The sequence below is a fragment of the Ptychodera flava genome, chromosome 15 (assembly GCF_041260155.1).
Source record: "Ptychodera flava strain L36383 chromosome 15, AS_Pfla_20210202, whole genome shotgun sequence".
In the NCBI taxonomy this organism is placed as follows: Eukaryota; Metazoa; Hemichordata; class Enteropneusta; family Ptychoderidae; genus Ptychodera; species Ptychodera flava.
In genome coordinates, this window is record NC_091942.1 from 33,124,219 (window position 1) to 33,145,848 (window position 21,630).

The 21,630-nt window shown below is 36.5% G+C and overlaps 2 protein-coding genes across 2 annotated transcripts in view; both read right to left on the minus strand.

Annotated features, from left to right (window-relative positions):
• Positions 1 to 9,546, minus strand: part of LOC139151944 (mitochondrial uncoupling protein 4-like) — a 29,004-nt gene extending 19,458 nt beyond the window's left edge. Inside the window, exons 1-4 of the mRNA XM_070725008.1 lie at positions 9,367 to 9,546; positions 6,232 to 6,357; positions 5,059 to 5,121; positions 368 to 452 (exon numbers count right to left, since the gene is read on the minus strand). Coding sequence (XP_070581109.1) covers positions 368 to 452; positions 5,059 to 5,121; positions 6,232 to 6,357; positions 9,367 to 9,481 — 389 coding nt within the window. The 5' untranslated portion in view covers positions 9,482 to 9,546. The remainder of the gene's footprint in view (positions 1 to 367; positions 453 to 5,058; positions 5,122 to 6,231; positions 6,358 to 9,366) is intronic.
• Positions 9,547 to 11,297: 1,751 nt separating this feature from the next.
• On the minus strand, positions 11,298 to 15,964 carry LOC139151945 (collectin-11-like). The gene is made up of 5 exons (XM_070725009.1): positions 15,810 to 15,964; positions 14,439 to 14,631; positions 13,845 to 13,986; positions 12,616 to 12,696; positions 11,298 to 12,012 (listed from the first exon to the last, which is right to left on the minus strand). Exons 1-4 carry the CDS (start codon positions 15,891 to 15,893, stop codon positions 12,621 to 12,623), a joined length of 495 nt encoding a protein of 164 aa, XP_070581110.1. The 5' UTR covers positions 15,894 to 15,964; the 3' UTR covers positions 11,298 to 12,012; positions 12,616 to 12,620.
• Between the last annotated feature and the right edge of the window lie 5,666 nt (positions 15,965 to 21,630).

Consider the following 21,630-nt stretch of genomic DNA (forward strand, 5'->3'; position numbering starts at 1 on the left):
GCTCACTGTAAAGCATTACTGAAATGGCCATACAGGTACTCTAGATTGTGACTATAGAGTGTGTGATAACTGTAAGGTGCAATTTTGAGCTTGAGTGAAAAATATAGCATTTTACTATCAGTGAGTATTTACATATGAATTATGACAAATGCTAATAATGCTGATGATTGTTTGTTTACAGATATACAGGTACATGCATCTTTGTAACATGACACGTTACTACCTACATGTATACACCAATATCTTCATGCAGAACCAGAATGCAACAAACATTCAGCTAGATCACTATACTCAACAAGTAATTCCTGCAATTGTATGAATACACATCATCCCTGTTGCTAATTCACTCTTATTGTATGTTACTCACCAAACTTCAAATGTGCCATCTTCTCTTTTCCCAAAAACGTTATCCCTAATATATTCATATGACCCCATCCTGACCCCTGTGTATACTGTAAGAAGAGAAATACAAGTGTAAGGATATTAGAATATGTTGCTGGATCTCATGCCAAATCTCTGAAAACAACAAATCTCCATTCAAACACTTTTAATTGGAGAGGATATTGACAAGACACGATATCAGTCAATCAAACTAATCTCAAACTTGAGCTTTGTTTGTTAATATTTCATATCATTTCACTAGCTAAAGCTTTTTATCAAAATTTTGGCAAAACTTTGATAAAATTGACTGGGGTATATTACATAAAGAAGATAAAAATACCGCAATTATACGGTGTTGCTCAAATTTGATCAGAATTGGTACATACCAGTATGGGTACCAAAGATCAACAATAAATGTTGTTTCTATCTGTTCAGTGCAGGAAAATTCTACGTTGATGTTATGACAATGATTTCTGCACAGTACAACCAGAAAAACAACAAGAAATATTTAAACCAAAAAACAAGAATGACAAAAGTAATTAAGGTCTGAAACTTTAGGTACTGGAGGTCAACTTTAGCAACATGCATAGCAGAAAGGCAGCTAGCCCCCTTAGTTTGACCATAGACGGTCTTCCTCCCCTCTACTGACGGTCTTCCTCCCCTCTACTGTCTATGGTTTGAGCAGGTCTGTTAATATGTAACAGTTCATAAACAATGACAGGAAATGACTCAAGTCAGTGGAGTAAGCCTGTTTCAAGCCTGTTTCAGGATTTCGCTTTTTCTTACCTCATTTGCACATTTTTGACACTGATGTGTTCATTTGAACAAATTCACATCTCAACCCCTACATCTACCTGTACACCAAATACTGAGACGGTAGCTTTGGCAGTATGGGAGCCTTTGTGTGTGACGGACATACATCCGCACATACCCACAAATATACAGACACAGACGCCACTCAGACTCATCATATAAGCTCTTTTTGGTATTTATATATAAAACCAATATGAGCTAAAAATTGACTTTCACGCGAAAAGGGTTAATCATGTAAAGATAAATGGTATACGGTACACATTTATTTGTTTGACTGAGTTGAATGTAACGTTCATGCAGTGCTCACAGTATTGGGAGGAAAAGTTAATGTGTAAAAAACATTATACACGTACGCCTGTAACCTATGGAGTTTCGTCGTACAGTAAGTTTCAGTATCAGAGGAGGTGGAGTCCAATAACTTTGACGCGGAGTACAATAACTTTAGGTGTTATTGGACGCTATTTGACCTTTGACCTCATAACACCTTTACGTCAACACGGGAAAAACAAGAGAAGATTTTACATTTTTTACAAAAAAATATACTTCGAAACATTCAGTACTTCACGCAGTAAATGATGTTCATTACAAAACCTGTGAATTTGAGTGAAATTATGCCGCTGACCAACAAATTCGACAACGTGCACTGCGCTGCGCGGTTGAAATTTTGTTCTGCGCGGACCGTGTATGCGCTCAGCGGACGCGGTGAACGCGTTCCCTGTCTGTTCGCGCTCGCTCAGTGCAGTGCGCGACGGACATCCTAAAACGCCCTAATTTCAACTTTATTTGTGGTAAAATTAGATCAATATTAGATCAATGTTAGATCGGTATTGTCCTCGACGCTACGCGTCTTGGACAATACCTCCGCTGCACGATGTACTCGGTATTTTGGAATAAACATTATTCAGAGAATATGAAACAATAATACATGGGGAACCTTTAATTTTTCATAAATGAATTGATTATATTTGAACAATCGATGCAATTTTTCAATTTCCATTTGACAAATCTTTCAGTGTTTCAATATGTCTTTGTTCAATAGTTTGTATCAGCATAGCGGTACCTATATGGTATCACCTATGGTATATCTTTGTTCAATAATTATTACATACCAGTAGATGGTAGGGTGTGAAATAGAGTGTCTGAGATCAGAGACTTCAGTGAGATTGTAAACTGACTCAACATTCAATCTACACCAGGAACAGATGCGTAAACTAAAATTTTTAATTTTTATTCTTCTAGTAGTTTTTTAAGTTTGTTTGTTTGTATTTGTATGTCTGTTAGAATCTATTATTAAGCCTTGAAACAGAGTCTGTTTACTCATCAAATAAATATATAAATAAATAAAAACGCAATTTAATATTACAATGTGGCAAGCTTAGAAAATACATGTATTTTCAGTACACACGCTACCCTATTTCAAGGCAAATTTCTACACAGTAGATCATGTTATCAGCCTATCTGATCCTTTACTTTAGGTTTTATTCCAATAAATTTAATGCCACAAAGCAATTCCCATGCTTTTATAACCATAAATCAAAATGCACTTTTCTGGAATAATGGGTTTTCAGACACTTGATCACTTAAATGCGGTTTCATCTTCAGCAAAATATCAGAGAAATACTACAGAACAATGTAGGCTATGTTACGTCCTGACAGGGTCAGCTGTAATCAAAAGGAAATCATGCACGAATACAAATACAATCATCCACTTATGATAAACTGGGTCATGACCTATAGGTCAAATGTCATGCATATGCAGTGTATTGTACATACAGCTACTCTGTAAATAAACAGTGAACAAGCCTTGAGGCTATTACATACAGAATATAATATCAGTTCCGATGTTTTGAACAGTTATGGATGCATATGCATAAATGAACATATTGACTGGTTGGCTGTACAATACCAGTCCTTTCGTATACAGAACCACCCTATACATCTGAAAGGGACAATTCACATTTAATACTTGACATATGACACCAAAATGCTGACTCAGCTTTTCTTGCTTAATAAATCATATTACCGTACTTTACACCACAGCTGACTTATGATCTGCGTAGGTGAAAATACCATCCTATGTTCTACCTACATTTTATTGAAGGTTTCATTTTACTTCAATATGATATTATCATGGAAATACTTGCTGGTAATTCCATTACGGGTATAAACTGTTGAGGTAATAATTTAGCTGTTTATTTGGAGATTTTACATATACATTAAGGATTATGCCCAGTACAACTTTTATGAAATGACATGACAGGCAGGTCTCAAAGTAATGTTGGCTGTAACCAGACGCTTTAACTATCTTTGTAGCCTCAATCTAAATTATCTAAATATATACAAATACAATTTTCTCAATGGTGACGTGTGTATTCATTTCACAACAAACCAGCAAGCAGAGGATGTGCTGTAGGTCATATAACCCTTATACAAGGTACGGAAATGGAAAGACCAATGATACCACAGAGTTTGAATGCTGTGTGTAGGGGACATGTATTTTCATAATGTTTTTGAAATTTTTCCTTTCAATTCATCATTCTCAAATGCAAACGCCATATACACATTATGTAACTGTCTTTGCTGTTGTAGTCTATTTCCCAGAAGTGACATTCTGGTGGATAATAGTAACTGACTAATTTAATGTTCACAAGTCTAATTACAAGTCAAGCATTTTTCAGTTTTGATAACATTTTCAAATGTGCAAAGAAACCCTGTTTTCGTTAAGATCTGTTACCACCATAGCTCAACAAAATAAAATGAAATTATCAGGCTATTGACATTAGAAGTGGGTCTGATCTATACAATGAATGACCAAATCAAGTTTTTACAACTGTAACACAGTCATGTTTACTACAATGCCAGATTTGTATGCACTGGTTATGTCTTACATGAAGATAGTGCAGGGTTATGTATTTGCAGTTCACCTTGATTGTCAAGAGTGGGAGTACAATGCATGATTGACTGAAGATTGGCCGTATTATTTGTGATCTGATATGCATGGACAAATATTTTGACTATTTCAAAGAAGATATATAGGTTAATGGCTCTCTTTCTAAAGTTGTCTAAACTAATTTATGTACACATGTAATTGCATTTGTTAGACATTGTTTGGAATTCATACATATAGACACAGTCATGAAGGGACCGTGATGTAGAAAACATTTTACAACTATTTGATGTAACAGCAAAGTAAGACCGAGTTACACCATTCAACGCATTTAACTTCTCTATAGGTCAGGCATGATAGTTTTGTTTACACACAATGGATTTCTCTCATCAGACACCAACATTGTTTATTAAACAATGGCCATTGTACAAACCATGTTGAAGTCTTTAACAGCACAATACATAATTCATGCATGTTTTGGTTTTAACTGTTCAAAGGTCCTTCAAGATACTTCAAGTACACAGACATGTGCTTTACAATATAAAGACTGGTGTATTTTTACAAGTGTAAGTCTTTAGTATTATATGACTTTTACACCACACATTCAATGGATTATGGTCATATTACGGCAGATTTCATTACATAAATCACTATTCATCACTTTCTAATAATTACATACATGATGATGATAAAAATGTGTCATTTTGTGATTTTCCATTTGCTTTCAAAACTTCATGATGATATCTCAGACTAATGGCAACATAAAGAAGCCAAACATTTCTGTGGAACACATTTCAGTATGTCAATGCGATGCATATCCTGATAATGAAAGCTAAATTTCCCATACATGCTGATAATATCAAATTATGATGATATCACATATTTAATTGCAATATTAAAAGCCCAGAATCATGTTTCCCATGTACTGGACTTGAATAAATTCTATAATTTTGTAAGTCCACAGAGATATCACATACCTATATGTCTGTATATTGCTGGTGTAATTCCTTGCCATAATTTAAATAAACCCTCTTCTTCCACTGTAAACAAAACAGATTTTGAGAGATGATAACTCAAACACTGAACACTGGAAAAGACATGTCTCTTGTTAAGAGGTAGAGCATACACATTCTGTTGAGTGAAATATATTGATATGATATTGACAAACTATACTGGTAACAGCTGGTCTGACGACAGAAGTCTTCAAAATCTATGAAATGCACATGTTATAAAAGCTAGTTTGGTTTCAGTTAAACTGAAATTATGTGATGGTTTCTGAATAATTTCAATAAATAAAAATGTTTCTTTTACTAGGTAGAACATCTATATTACTTCAGCAGCTTAGTTGAAGCCTCACCAAGTATTGAGGGTAGTGTTGCCTCCATTTTCATCATTACAAGCTAACACAGTTTCCACAACACAAATATATTTCCTGACAGTAAAAAATTGTTGACAATACATATATTTGAAAAACAATATACACAAATACATTCACAGTGAAACTTGTTTTTAATAACTTTATTGAGCTATTATAATTTCCGAAACAAAGGATTTGGCATCAATTTGAAAAGGATGATGAATTTATATTCAGTTTCAATTTCAGTTTCTAGATTTTATTCGGTTCTAAACAGTTTCATTTTAGTAGAAGCATTGTTAACAGTATGACTAATTCCACCACCTTTTCATGACTTTTTGAGAGACAAATTTAGTCTTCAAATATTGTAAATTTTGCACTTTTAATTTAGAAAGAATATTTACTGCAAAAGTATTGTAAATTTTATCAGAGAAGCCCTACCATCTTTAGACTTCTAAATTCTGCCTACATACATGTACATTATACACACCAATAGCTATCCTGACCATACTTCTATAGGCTGTATTGTGAGGTGCAATACTGATGGTTTACATTTGTACCTACCAACGCCAATAGCTATCCCAAAAATACCCATCTAAGTGCTATTCTGAGGTGCAACACTGATGTACATTTGTACCTACCGACGCCAATGGCTGTCCCCAACCCTATACCGGTAGCTTATATTGTGAGGTGCAATACTGATGGTATATATTTGTACCTGCCAACAGCAATAGCTGCCTAGACCCTATAGGTTATATTCTGAGATATGATACACATGATGTACATTTGTACCTACCAACGCCAATGGCTGTCCTGACCATACCCCTATAGGCTGTATTCTGAGGTGTACCATTGTTTGTTAATGCTGCTGCCTCTCCTTGTGTCTGTAATCTGGTTTTTGTCAGATCCAGTGGAAATGTCACTGCAAAGAATCAAATTAATGTTGAAATATGTCAATGATTGTACATGTATTTCATATTTCACTATGTTCAAGGTTATTACTCTGGCATACATACGAAAAGTTAAGAACAATTGTTGATTTCATCTAAACAGCCTAATTAAACTTGAAGGGGCTTGCAATTGTATCTCTACCAGCAATGTTGCATTGTTATCAGGTTTTACTGTACACGTATGCTGCTTCTGTTGTTTGAAAGAGTTTTTCACAATACAGTATAGTATTTTCATTTAGGTACTTAGGAAAAGTGAACTAACACATCAAAGAAATGCCATGCACCATAAATTGTTTTCACAATTGAATAAAATTTTTAAATTTTCTTTCTTATTTGGTATTTCAGCCATCTTATGTCCAAAAAAGTTTTAAATTAAAAAATATTTGGCATCATGATGAAATGTACAGTTACAATCAATACTGATACGGCAAAATTAAAGGTATCACCACTGCCAAAACAAGTTGAATTAATTGATTTTATACAAGTAGTGCATTACAACTTGGGCAGACATGACTCTGTGATATCAGGAAGGATTTTAATGCCAAAGAAACAGAGTTCTAGTCAGCAATGATATTGTAACATTTAGCTAGTCCTGTGTTTTTGCTTCAGGACAAAATTACTGGTCTGAAATCCTAGTAGTTTTTCTGCTTTCAACTATGATACATTACAGTACAATAAATTACCCATAATTCTGTTTGATTTGTACTGAAGAAGGCTGCTTACCTAATAACTTTTTCTACCCTACATTTTATACACAATAACTTAAAGCAACTTTCTTTCACTATGTCTAGTAAAAATAAGTTTAGATATTTAAGTGAGATATTACTTTTAAATAGCCATGAAAATCATGGTCTGCAGGCATATACTTGTGGGAAGCAAGTTGTGACAACTCAGGGGGGTCATTCTGCAAGGAGAGCTGATAATATGTTAATTTCTTTTGTTTTTTTTTTATCAGAAAAATATTCTTTTGCATAAAAACAGGTGCAACAAGTCTCCCTCCTTTTTCAATATGAGTGGAAATGTTTGCAAAATGCTAGCTCCTCTTTCAGTCAAACATCATTTTCCAAGAAATTGAGATTATGAGAAAAATGATATGCTTAGAAGTTTAAGTTTTCAGAGTTTTTACATCTTACTATACGAATTTGTCTACACATGAGAGACATGCAACACTTCACTGAGGAATCTTCAAGGGTGCAAATTATCATGAATCATAAACATGGCCCAGTGTAACTATCTTGTGAATTTCTAATATTTCAAAACAAGTGACCATCAAACATGACAGATGTATGAGTCTTATAAGGTACAACGCGGTAGAGTTAGAGCCTAGCAGTACAAACTGAAATGGTAAGTTGAATTTATTGGAGGGATGCATTATGGGGCTCTAACATTTTCAATTACATGTATGTTTCGATCATTGTCAGATTGCTCACTCAGTGCCAACACTGTGCAACTGTTTCTCAACTGACAATCGATTACTTTGGTACCTGGTCTGACCTTTGGTGCAGCCTTTGATTAAAAATTTACCCATGGTTCAGCAATTAGTGCTGACCCCACATGACAAGTTGCAAGGCTTGCACAGAGATCATACTAGTCTAGGATCTCTCCAGCAATTTGGTAGTTTTTGGTGTACCAAAATACAGGAGAGTTCCTGAACTAACATCAGAACATGGACAGTGGTCTGATCAACAAGCTATGAATTTGATTGACCTTGGACTGCTTTCTTTGTATTTGCATAGAACCATGATAGAACTGACCCTGGACTTGCACCATGCAAGTTGTGGGTCATGATGCACTACACTGACCATAGACCCTCAAGAAAAACTATGAACTGACCAACAACAAGTGTTGGTGAGAGGACAGGTTTTCAACTGGCTAATGCTTGCATTATACAGAGCCTAAGACACATGCACAGTCCCAGCATAGACCCTTTCTCTAGGGTTTTAATATGGAGCTTGAAGCAGTTGAAAGTGTTTGAATCAGGTCAGTCTGACCTTGGAGGTCGAAGCAGCTTTTGTCTCCATGATCAGACATCACTCCTTTTGTTTTAAGGGATACAGTACAATATCCATGGGAGTCAGGACAGACTGACACATCCATTCAAATTTCACACCATAACAAATTTGTCATCTCAAACAATTGGTTCTAATGAATACATAAAATTGTGTGTATTATTTGCATAGTTTGTTGATGGGGGAATTTCAAACAAATTGTATTGTGGATAGTCAACTCTATGGTCTTGCACTTGAATGAAGGACGTAACAGATTTACTCATTAGATTTACTAAATTTCGCTAGCAATATAAAGAGGGGAATGTTATTCCTATGGGTTCTATTATGGGAGGGGTGGAAATAGTATTTTTCTTGGGCACAGAAATTCAGAATAACAAGCATGTACTGGGATGGGATGTCCATTGCTGAGTTAGGGCGGTTCAAAGTGACTGTGTTTGTTGAAATTAAACTGTACCGGGTGGTGCGAGTCTGTAAATAATCGACCCACCAAGATTAAACGACGGCGCTCAACCCTCCCAAAATTTACCACAGGCCAATTACCAACTCTCCAATCTAAACGAGACGGCAGAAATGAAGTACCCTGAATCGCACAACGAATGGCCTTTTCATACAATGAATGCACCTGACTGGCGATCAATATTATGGCGAGGGCCTGGCAGAGGATGATGACAAAGCAATAGTCATGGTGTAAACATTGTAAACATCACCGATTTATGGTCACTGACTGGATTTGGTTTGTATGAAAATGATCAATGCTTGATTAAGTGTATTCCTGTACAGGGAATCCCTGTGAACATTAAATAGAATGATCGAGTTTCATCGAATATGTGGTCATTTGAACTTCGTAAATACGCAGTGTCGTTGACGCTTGTTTACGTCAATTATTTCAAGTTGATGAATGGGGACTCTTCTATCAGGCTTAGTTTTAGCGACGGGGCAAAACTGGGCAAAAACAGATAGTCAACAAGTTACCTAATTCAGCTATGGTCGCAGCGCACGAGGAGAGGACGTATTTGCCCGCGGGACTGTCCGGTTGTAGCCATGATTTTGACCGTAGATTGTGTATCTTCGATCCCTGAGTCGCCATGCTGGTATTTCAGAGGTGAGCGGAGGGTCAGTTGGCGAACAGATGAACAACGCTATGATGCAATCAGTTTCTTGTGTCAAAGGTATTCGCGCATGTCATCTACCTACTCTTAATATTGTGGTCTCGGTCCAAATGTTAGCACTAATAGCTCTGCTATACAATCGGAGCGCACGATCTTCAAAATATGTCCACTGTATTCTTATTCTCATTTGTTTTTGGACAAAAAAATGATCGATTTATTAAAGGTAGTTGGCGTGAACTGATATATGTGCGCATCGAAAGTGCAAAACAATAGGCTTAGGCCAAGGCCTATAGTTTTGCACAAACTTTCATCAAGAAAACGTTAAATATATTTTTTCAAAATCGAGGCTAAAAGTCAGGGTCAATGCGCAAAATTTGATACCCGAGAAACGTATAACTTTAAATTTACCGATATTTGAAATGGCGGTCATAACTCTAAGGGAAAAAAATCTTGGACTCGGTTTTTTACAGAAATAAAGGGTGAACTATTGATTTACTCCAAGGGCTTGTAACAGAGCCACATAAGTAGCTCACAGAAGTATTAAAAAATAATATCCGAATAACTGTTACCGAGGCACATTGTAGTCTTGGAAAATAAGTCGATGTACAAGTATTTCGTCGCTAATGACGATATTTAGCCTACTATAGTTTTTATTTCTGTGAAACCGTTGAACGACTGTGATATTATGTGATGTAGGCCTACATAAAAATCCAAACAACAAATCAAAACAAAAAAGCAGTCATAGTTTCTTCGAAAGGTCTCAAGCTACGGTGAGAAAGAAATTATCTGTATTATGTTATTTTTACCAGAAAATAGAGTACCATTTGAGTAATTACGGAACATCACTTTCAGACGCTGTAAGGTCATTAGCAATATCGCATTCGAGAGACCTTGATACTCGTATAGAAAAGTGTACGCGTAAGCTTATGTGTCGTCCGGAGAAAAAATCGCTAATCAAGGGTCGACTTTTCATCACAAAAGCCCCTAAATATGAGAAGAGACGTAGGAATGTCCCCATACTTTAGTAAAACCTTCACCGTGCTATGCAATAACGGTAACAAATTTCAAAATATATCAAGAAAATCCCTAGCAATGGGGGCGTCTCTCGAATCTACACGCAGCATAGCTCGCTTTCAGAGAGAGAGAGAGAGAGAGAGAGAGAGAAGAGAGAGAGAGAGAGAGAGAGAGAGAAGAGAGAGAGAGAGAGAGAGAGAGAGAGAGAGAGAGAGAGAGAACGATATTCAATGGAAAACAAAGTGCAATGATGATGCCCGGATGGGGTTTCATCGTTTGCGGAAATGTTACGGTTTAGACTCGATGATATAGCGTTAATATATACACTAACCAATTCATATTTGTTCTACAAACGACGGGTTGAATATTGAACAAGAAGTTTTTATGTGTTTTTTTCCTGTGTGACAAAACACATGGTTTAGACTTTCGAACGATGTACTTATACTGATTGATTCAAATCAAATTGTACATTTTTCTACATTCCCATGACATCGTGTTTGTGTGTAATACAATGGTAAGTTGGACCCTTGCTAAAGTTTGTTAAAGTTGTAAATTTGCTGTTGTATATGTATTTTGGTCCCCGCAACAGTACTAGTGTTTACCAACGAAGTATATAGTTGTGATTTTGACATTGTGCTATGATGCAAAACACCTTGCTATGACGTTCAAGGTGATCTGGTAAACCTATTATTGCTCATTCCTTTCACATAACCCTTGCTGTCATACTTCAAGCGATTTTTCCATCGCTAAGTGCAAAGAAAGCAACGGAGACACTTCTCGTTGGTCATATAAAATCTGCATAACTTTATGTGAGGTTTTATAAGAAAATGACAATGCAAAAAATATCCAGGTGTGATTACTTAATAATAACTTCAGATTAGTCCATTATTTCAACTTTCAGGTAGTCAGGTACAGATTGATATTTTGCATTTGACATAATCCGTGCAGAATCGATGATCTACTAGACAAAATCCACGATCTAGTAGACTAAGACAGTAAACTATTCCAAGCTTAATTCCAGGTCTAAAGGACTTATACGTAAAAAGAATTTGGAAAAGATTTTTGCATGCAGTTTTGTGATTTACTGATTTCCGTTTCTTGAATTTTAGTGCTAAGATATTGATCAAGGATTGGATTGGAGTAATTTTGTACAGCTGCATGTTAAAAAATATGTAACTGCTTAAAGTTGGCGAATTTTAAAGGTTTTCAACTCAACGCTGAAAGTATATTGGGCGTATATGAGCGACACGTCATCACTGGACAGTTCAGGTCCAGTTTAGTTAATCTATAATTCTGTACTGTTCAATAAAACTTGAACTGTCTTTTACAAACAAAGTAGTTACTGTAAGGCTATTGAAGTAAATATCCTAGGATAGGTAGAGGTAACTGGTTCAACTCGAATCCACAAAATTGGTTAGATGTGTTCCTCTATGGTTACATTAGACTAAACACTTTACGCTGGTCATCCATCTCTGAAGCCATCCATCGCTTTCACCTGTAATTCGGAACAATTGAATAAAATGGAAAGGTATCAGAGGTATGTATTACATTACGCATAGACTGTGACAAAAACCTGGCACAGTGTCATCTATCTTGGTAAATAATTCAAACACAGAGTTTCGAGAGGACAAATACACTTAAGTATACTAAAACCGTACATTTAAGTTCTAAAACATGTCAAGTTTCCTTGAGCCCTGGTTTTCATAGTGGCTGACTATTTTTGAAGTTGTGATCCGTGTTGACGCTGGAACGCTGTGTTCGTAGTGAAGAGATGAAGATTCTTGATGTTTCAGAGACCTATTCGACTGTTCATCTACTGCTGACAGTGTAAGTCATCAATGACCGTCAGATGATGGCATTTCACTGTCACAGCCAAAAATCATCGTGTTTTAGCGGATCATATAATAATTATGATTACAGGAGTAACATTCAAAGTTGTTAAATTTTAAAGTCGAGCTAGGTTATGACTCAACGTTGAACAGAGCGTGTATGGCCCAGTTTATCAAATTAGGTTTATTCGTATGATTTTTGCCCCTCCCCCCAAATAAAAAAGAAAACCGAAAATATTAAAACAGTTGGATATAGACAGACTACTCACCACGCTTATAACGTGAATTCACAAATGAAGTAGTTAGGAAAGTAACAACTCCTGTCGTTCCATTTGTAGTCTGCCATCTCACTGCAAGCAAAAAAATAAATCGTAAATCAACTATGGATATCGGACTTTAAGTTAGTATTTGATCGTCTGAAGTACAGAATTCGTCGTTCATCGAAGATTTTTTTATGTTACGTACATAAGGAATCGTATCATTATCTGATTTAGTGTTTTAAACTTCTGGGCTCAGTCTCGATCTGCAAACAAAATGTATGGAATTTAAAATATCAAAGAAGTCAAAATTGACACGCACCAGTCAATAAGCACAACTCTGAAACACTATGGGAAGAAAGTATGAAAATAACAAAATTGCTTAAACAGTATCAGTAACACACCCTGTGGACGGACGATTTACAAAAAATAACGATCTGATGTGGGACATTACAGCAAACTGCGTAGGCTTACCAGTGTACAGCTTTATATTTTATTTATAGATTACTTTCGGCACAAATCAAATAACATCACTGAGGAATTGTATTCAATCATCTTGTTAATGGATTATAGCGATACAATGGGTTCGCGTGCGTGGTGTAGTTCGCTCCCATAATCACCCTGGTTGTCTATTAATTCATGTAGATTGACGCGTTGCTTCGAACTGTAGCTTTCTCAGTGTAATTCCATCACAAAATACCGTGCTGCAGGATATTAATTCACGCACCTTATCTGTGATATTTTTACATTGGCAAGAGTTCGTTCTAATTGTCATCGGGAAAGACTGTAGTGTTAAGGCAGTACGCGCCTCGAAAGTGAAAGACCTGGGCCTAAACTTTTGCTCAAACTGTCCTCAAGTAAACTTTCAACCATTCTCTTACCGAATCAATAATGAAAATTAGGGCACATCGTGCGAAGTTTAGTACCAGGGAAACAAATTACTGAACATTTTATACCGATATTTGAAATTCAAAATGGCCGCCATCCCTCTTTTAACTCTATGGAGGAAAATAAAATGTTCGAATTTTATAAAAACGAGACATCGAAAGCTGTTCTAATTTCATAAAATAAGACATCGAAAGCTTCTGTTACTCCAAGAGTTTTATAGAATTAGCCCCTTCAAGTGGTAGACCAGAAAAATATTTAAAAAAATTTAGAGTCCGAATATCAGTTCCCGAAGCGCATTCCACCTTAATCATTAAACGTAACACAATCTAGTACAAATAGAGAAAGTATTTGACCTGAGCTCAACACAGTCTTCATTATTTTGATTATTGGGTTCCATCCGAGCCCAGCTGCCCTTATACATCTGTTTGACTCCATCTGACCGACACCACACCCCCTCTTCTTTGATATCATTCACGTCTATCCAGTATCTTCCCGCTGAAATGACATTCCAATCAAAATCATGTATTTTAAAATGAAACTGTTTACATATCAAAGATATCTCCATTAGGAAACATCATGAGCAAACTGTAGAAATCAATTTTCCTTGGTAGTATTTTAATGATAACGGATTCCTACAGTTTGTCATGTTTGGACCGTAAGCTTTCATGGCTGTTACCAATAAAATCATCACAAAATACTGTAGCAATCAATCTAATCGACATGATGTGGATTGCTTGTAGGGCTTTCGATAAATTTAAATATTTCTAATTGTAGTCTGCAATAATGATTATTTTTGTGTGTGTTGTTTTGCCATATATAATACAATCATAATCTATACATTATTATCGCCTCTCGTAAATTACTTCACCAACTTCAACGTGACTAACTACGATCGTTCCGGTTAAAACACGCATTTCCAAAGCAAATAATTGAAATAATTATCTTGCCTGGCTCATCGTCGGCATGGTATATCCAGCTGACAAGGGCGATGTCACGCTCTTCATCTGGAATTCTTGCCAAACGACCGCCAATGCTTTCGCAGTACACCATTGCCCCGAAGTAAGTCTTTCTGATGTACACCACTTCGTAGTGACTCACTTCGCCCTCATGTGACAACACTGATGGGATTTCATTGATGACCTATCACAAGGAAAGTTCACAAGGAAAGTTACGAGTTTCCATGATATCATGGAAAAACACAGCTTAGACAATAACATTTACTCACGAATTTAAAAGTGATCTGGCGTAGATTGATTAATTTGGCTCCAGACTTTGTCAAACGTTAGGATATCGGATATGCGGATATGGTTGAGAACAAGAGTTTCACATCAAAACACATAAGTTGTCAATCTGACATCATGCCATGAAAAATGGCAATCCCACCATTTCAGAAATACTCACCTAAGCTCATCACAAGGGCCTTTTTAGGGAGCCGTCATTATTTACGGCCTGGGGGTCGGAGGTATTTCATTGGAAACTCCGAAATTTCGAGTAACCCCCTCCCCGCCAACCATGATGAATTTGAGTAACCCAGGGTGTCCGCCCTCTCGCATCGAAAATTTTGAGAAATTGATGTGTGGAATGGTACAATCTGACAGCCATTTCAATTTATTTCGCAAAAAAATTGAGTAAACCCCCTTCTTTCTCTCCACATTTTGAGTAACCCCCTTTAAGTTTTCAATTTTTTGAGTGACTCCCCTCACATTCCTCCGACCCCCGGCCGTAAATAATGACGGCTCCCTTAGAGCTTTTGTGTCTTAATACACTCTTTACTTATTTGTTATAAAGACAGCACACTCTACACCCATTTTCAAACTTGGTTAGCAAAGGCTTTCGACTACAGATTTAGCAATGAAAATAATTGCCATCTCTGTCACACCCCTCCATTTTTCTGGAAAAAGTACAACAGATGCATAACTTTACACTGTCGAGTGGCTCTGTATGTTCGATCGAAGTTCAATGAATCAAGGTCGTTCGTTCTCACGTGAGGCTCATGTAGGTCACTCATATGATATCTCAGTACAGAAATCTGCTTGTACAATCAAAATTGCGGAGCTCCCAAGACTAGTCATACTGCATTTGGAATCACACGACCATTGCCCGCAAACATCAAAACGATGCAAGGGGGCAATTTCAGTGAAATTACTGTAACTTCACAGAGATTAAAATGCAGGTCTTACACAGTGTGCTCATCCATAACGGTGCATCTCTAAAAGCTTGGATACAAGAGCAACACGCTTTTCTGGTCAGTGTGCATTCATCAGAGGAAACCATGACCATGGTCTACTCAAAGAACAAATGATAACTCATGGACTTACGGTCTTATTACTCTGAAAATCCAAGCAGTAGGATAGCTGAAGGCAAAGAAACAGCGCCGGAACGAACTGAATTATGTTTCTCATCGTGAAGTCCTTCTAAAGTGACCTAAACAAGACCCAACTGGAACAATGGTCTCAAAACAAGTTTGTTTTAATAGGTTACCAAGTATGCTGAAAACATTGATAAAATGCCAGCTTTGTCAGGGATGTATCGTCGCTTCTGGTCATCAGTCAAATTTGGTGTGATGACGTCACGCCAAACAAATGGTCGGTCAGAGGGCGTTCAAATGTACAGCGTCCTAAACTAAATGCGGTTGTGGTTGTTTCACTGAATATTGATTATTTCAGTACAGCAAGGAAAGTTAACAGAAGTTTGTCTTTCTACATCCTCCTACATTCGGACAATGAAAGTCCGTGGCAAGTTATGGGCAGGAAATATCTCGTGAGTATAGCAATGGAAACTCATTCTTCTTTCTCAATTACAATCGTCAAAATTGAATAAAATATATTCCCGTGCGAAGTGCAGAAACAGGGTATACACATTTTGATAAATCAGTGAGTAGCGGGGACACGTCGTCAGCCGAGACAGTACCACCGAGATCAGAAACAAACGAACACTTTCAATGATGTAGTTAATAGGTGTTCAATCTTTCTCACGAAAGTCACACTATAGGTTTCACAAATCATCTTTGAACGTTTTTATTTTTGTGTGTGTCTCGTCAGCAGTAATGATTGTTCTGCTTGATCTCATAATAAACCCCTTCATCATCTCAGTAACATCGCAATCAAACTTTAGATTTTTCCTTTAGGCGTTTACGTACAATCCCCTCTTTCTGTCACTGATAAGACTACACCGAGGATGATTGCTGCGACTGCCACGGTAATATATATATATATATATATATATATATATATATATATATATATATATATATATATATATATATATATATATATATATATATATATATATATATATATATATATATATATATAGATTAAAACAAATCTGGCTTACCTGTTGGAACAATATGCGTGTCGAAAATACATGACATATTTAGTACTTTGATTTTCGCGTTAATTATTGGCCTCGTATGGTGTGTGTAGTTACTTTTGTCTTCAAGGTTTGCACGAGATAGATAAATCTATTATATAAAGAAGGCGTACAAAGCGTGCTCAAGATGCAACAAATGCATAGTTCATAATGCTGCATCGGTTACAATACAACATGACATTGATGCATATCGGGATATGATGTAAAGGGACTAACAAGTCACAGCTGTTCTATTGCATCAAAAATAGATGAAACTTAAGGTGAGGTACTACAAATAACGTCAAAATTAGGTTGTGGTGTCATTTTCTTGAAATTTTGCACAAATATTCTTGGAAGTTGTGCAAGTGCAAAAGTGAAATAAAAAATGGGGGTCACCACGCTCGTTTCCATGGAAACGGACGTTAAAATGGCGTCGTTAGAAATAAATAAAAATGATATAATTCACTTAAACTAAAGAAAGCAATTATAAAACGCTTAGCAAATGAGTTAATTTTAATAAATACCAAGACTTCAGATTCATATCTATCGTATTTATAGCTTTCATGATGTTTGTAAAGATATTTAAAAATAAGTATCGATTACAAAATGACGATATCGAAATTATATCACTACATAATTTTCGAACTTTCTTCCTGTCGCTTTGAATGGTGTCATTTTGACCAAACTTGGCGAATAAAATCCTGACATAATACCATTTAGTTTACACTTTTAATAAAAGGGTGTCACCACGCTACTTTTTACAATATCTCCAGGTGAATGGGTAATGTGCACCATGTAAATGGGAGAGAAATGTTAATTTTTCGCTCATATTGAATAAAAACCAGCTTCCTAGGGGGTCAAAATATGACAAGGTTATAGGTCACATGCATTTCTAAGAGACTGGGTCAAAAAATTAGGTAAAAGCGCAATTTCAACATACATGTTAAATGGTGTTGTAGCTGTATACATTTGCTGATTATTTTTCACTGTGTTTGGTTTGTACACAGTCCCTCTATAGATAGAGGGACTGTGTTGTAGTACTCCATGGAGCATGTTGAAACATATATTATTTGGCCTGTCAACACAGTGTTTACACGTTTACGGTACACCGTTATTGTTTACATTTGAATTCTACTCCGGACCAGGATTCACTTGTCAACAATTCCACTGCAGTTTATACATGTGAAACTGAGTTGACAAGCTGAATACTGTGTATCTAAACATGCCTTTGGGAATAGAAAAAAAGAAACTGTAGTTGAAATTTCAAACAAAAAAGTGAAAAAACTCATCAAAAGTTATGAACTATCCTTTTCCTGGCGTACACGTGGTTGCAATAAGAACTCTCTCTCTGCCAATGTTGTCAACTAAGGAACATCAACAAGAGAAACACTTTTAAACAACGTCTTTCCGTTGAATTTATTAAATTCTGTGTCGAATAACTAAAATGTCCATACGGGCGATCATTTACTTATACGCGTCCATGGACAAGTCACGGATATTTTGTGAAGTCACGAATGCTTTCACAACTCTAAAGGTATCGTGGGCGAGATTTGACGAATTTGTCACATGCTTCAAGAATGGATAGTATGCCTCAAAAACCAATCTTTTAAGTCAACCTTTTGTCAAGAGGAAGAGAACGACAGCTGTTCTTCATCATTTTATTCAATATTAAGAAAAAAAATCTGCCTTTGCTTAGAGTGATAAAAATCGATTTCACACCCAGAGTCATTCACATCATCACGTGACCTTTTACAGGTAGCTTGTGTATCCTTGCATGAGTCGTTATCACTAGTTTATTGAATTCAAAACATTCCAGTTCCTTTTTTTTTTGTTTTTATGTGCTCAACAAAGACTGATATTTGATGATTTCATGAATATCTTATAAACAATCATAAATATATCAGGATCAGAGATGGCTAATAAACTTACGTCATCACATCAAAGACGCAACGCTACGTAAGCGCGCCCTGTTGTCCACGTCTAATCACAAGCCTATACAGAATTATTTAGGATATAAATATATTATTTATTTTTTCATTTAGACAATATGCAGTTTATTCAGACCAATTTATACTGCAAGCACTGTCCTTAGAAGCAGTCAATCTACGTTTAATCTTTTTTTTTTCAATTATTTTTCATGATATTTATCTGGGACGCATGCCGTTTCTAGAGACATACAGTTTTCCAGTTTATCTACATCATTCATCTCAATGAAGACTAAGAATGCAAATATGCAGATCTACAAACTGACAGAAATCCGATGGAGCAGAGCACGCTAGGAAACTTAACAATATTTATCCTTCACTGACATGACATACTCGTATTACATGTACTGTCAGACTGCTAAATTGACCTTGGTCATCTGTCAATTTATATTAATGTCAGCCGAGTAAGAGCTATCAAACATGGCTGTATTTTAATAAAAAAGAAGCTATTGCGTTCAGTGAAAAATGTCAAATTTCTGAACGCTTCTTTTTTAGGTGTGAGCTTTGGAAGATATTTTGTAAAGGAAAGAGGAAGCAGCCAGACTGTCTTGAAAACCACGTATGTCATTATATTGTACGTAATAGTGATACACATTATTCGGTAGCTAAGCGTTGACTGTTAACTTCAGTAAGAAGAGACTTTTCATCTAAAGGATGTAGAGCATCTCAAAATGGCTTTTCACTCTCGACAAACGCTCCTGGCAGAATCGCACGATAACAGGAACACCCGGAAGATAAGGAAATTCTGCATTAGCTTCTATTTTTAGCAATCAATTATTGACAGACAAACCGATAAAAACAATCGTCTCGATTTTGACTGAGCTGCCCCCTGAACTGTTCATATCTGCTCTGCCACATTCAATGAGTGTTTGCCACTTAGCTTCGTCCGATATCGCTGAATCGTTTCGACAAAGTCAGCACGCAGTCACGTGATTAAATTAATCTGTTATGCATTCCGAAGTAATAAAAGATCATCTCTTCATGCCGTTCATTGACGAATCTTGAGTGAGGGAGGGAAAGATCGACCATGCTGTTCATTTTATAGTGTTTTTTTGCGTCTTCTGTGTTGTACAAACGCTTTTAGGAATCTGATCTGAATCCAAGCCTCGACTTTAGAACCGACTTCCACATACATCGCCTCATGATGGAATGATTGTCATCGGATAGATGAATTTTGGTACACAATTGTACTTAACGTGGAAATGTGAAACCAGATTGCGGCATTTAACATCGTTTTCGGCTCTAACAAATTGAAAACGCATTCGTTGAAGAGAGCGGTAAAATTTACAAGCTTTTCACGGCTCATTTTCACTAAATGGATATCTTTCGTACCTGCAGAGGAAATATGTGCCCTTCTCGGAAAATGAGCTCTTCTCGTGGGTTTTCTGAAAAATATCAGCTGTGTACAAATGTTTGCTCGGAAACGTCCAGGAAAGAGCGTATGGCATCATATTGTCTAATTGTACTCGGTATACTGGTGACTGGTCCGGGGATTTTAATGGCTTCGTCTGGACATTCGGATAACTTGAACCCAGCATACGTGGGTATAGGCTTTTTATCATTCGGAGCGCTTATGTTCCTTGTCGGGCTGATAATGTGCTGTAGACATCGATGGAGGCGCAGAAATGATCAGCAATATGCATCGACACAAATTCAGCAAGACTTGTGCGTCATCACGGAAGACCCAGACGGATTTGAGGATTACGTCGAAAGGCGAGGATTGCCTCACAGCGAATCCCTGCCAACAGAACACACGTCATCAACGCCAGCAATAATTCGCTGTTACGTTATGCCCACAAGCGTTAGCTGGCCAAACCCATCAAGGTAAGTTTAATTACACATAAGACTGTGTCGCATAACGTCAAGTTGGGATGATACTTTCTTTCAGACTAGAAAAACATTTTGATCTATGATCTACGCAATCTTCGTTGCCATGGTTTCAGCAAGCAGATATGTTTTATCCTGACAGTACGTTTTGGTTCGTTGACTGTTCGATTAGTTATATTTCTGGAACATTACCATGTTGATTTTAATTAGGATGTTCAACCTGAGCGTGACGAAAACAAAAAACCTGGCGTTATATCTGACTTGGTTTAGCTGTATTTTTCGCTATTTCAGAGTTCTAGCCGAATAACACAAAATAATCGATTTAACGGTAACCTACACTTTATCGACAAACATACGTAGACGTCAGTTCGCTTGAATTTCAGTCGGTTTCTTTTAATATCAACGCTGCCTTGACTGCGTATATTCATAATCTGAGGTGGCAGGTAAGTTAAGCGGACACGTTGTAGTATGTCTGTGAGGAAACAGATTCAAACAAGGCATTGCATTCTGTGTGTATATAGGGGAAAGCAAATTTCTGTCTCTGTCGATCCATAGCAGTAAGGCTGCTGTAAGAGATAGAGACGACAGGACGAGTCTTCTAATTGTGAATAAAGCACGTTTTCATAAATAATCAAGGCATCCGTGTTTTCACACGAAAAGAATATCCTCACAAAGAAACTATAACTGATGATAATGTCGCCAATCTTATGTATATTTATAAAAATGTTACCAACAATTATTAAGGTACAAGAATAACCCAAGTATTTTCTTCAATAAACATTCACACAATGCCCTGGTCTTAAACATGAACGCACCGTAGAGCTAATTTTTGTAAAAGTGATGAGTGCAGCAACCCAAAGGAAAATGAATATCATTTTAATATCAACGGCTTGAATCTCCCCCTTTTACGTCATTTACATCAATTAGTTTCAACTTCACACGGTATGGATGGTTACAAATTCAACTCATATTCAAA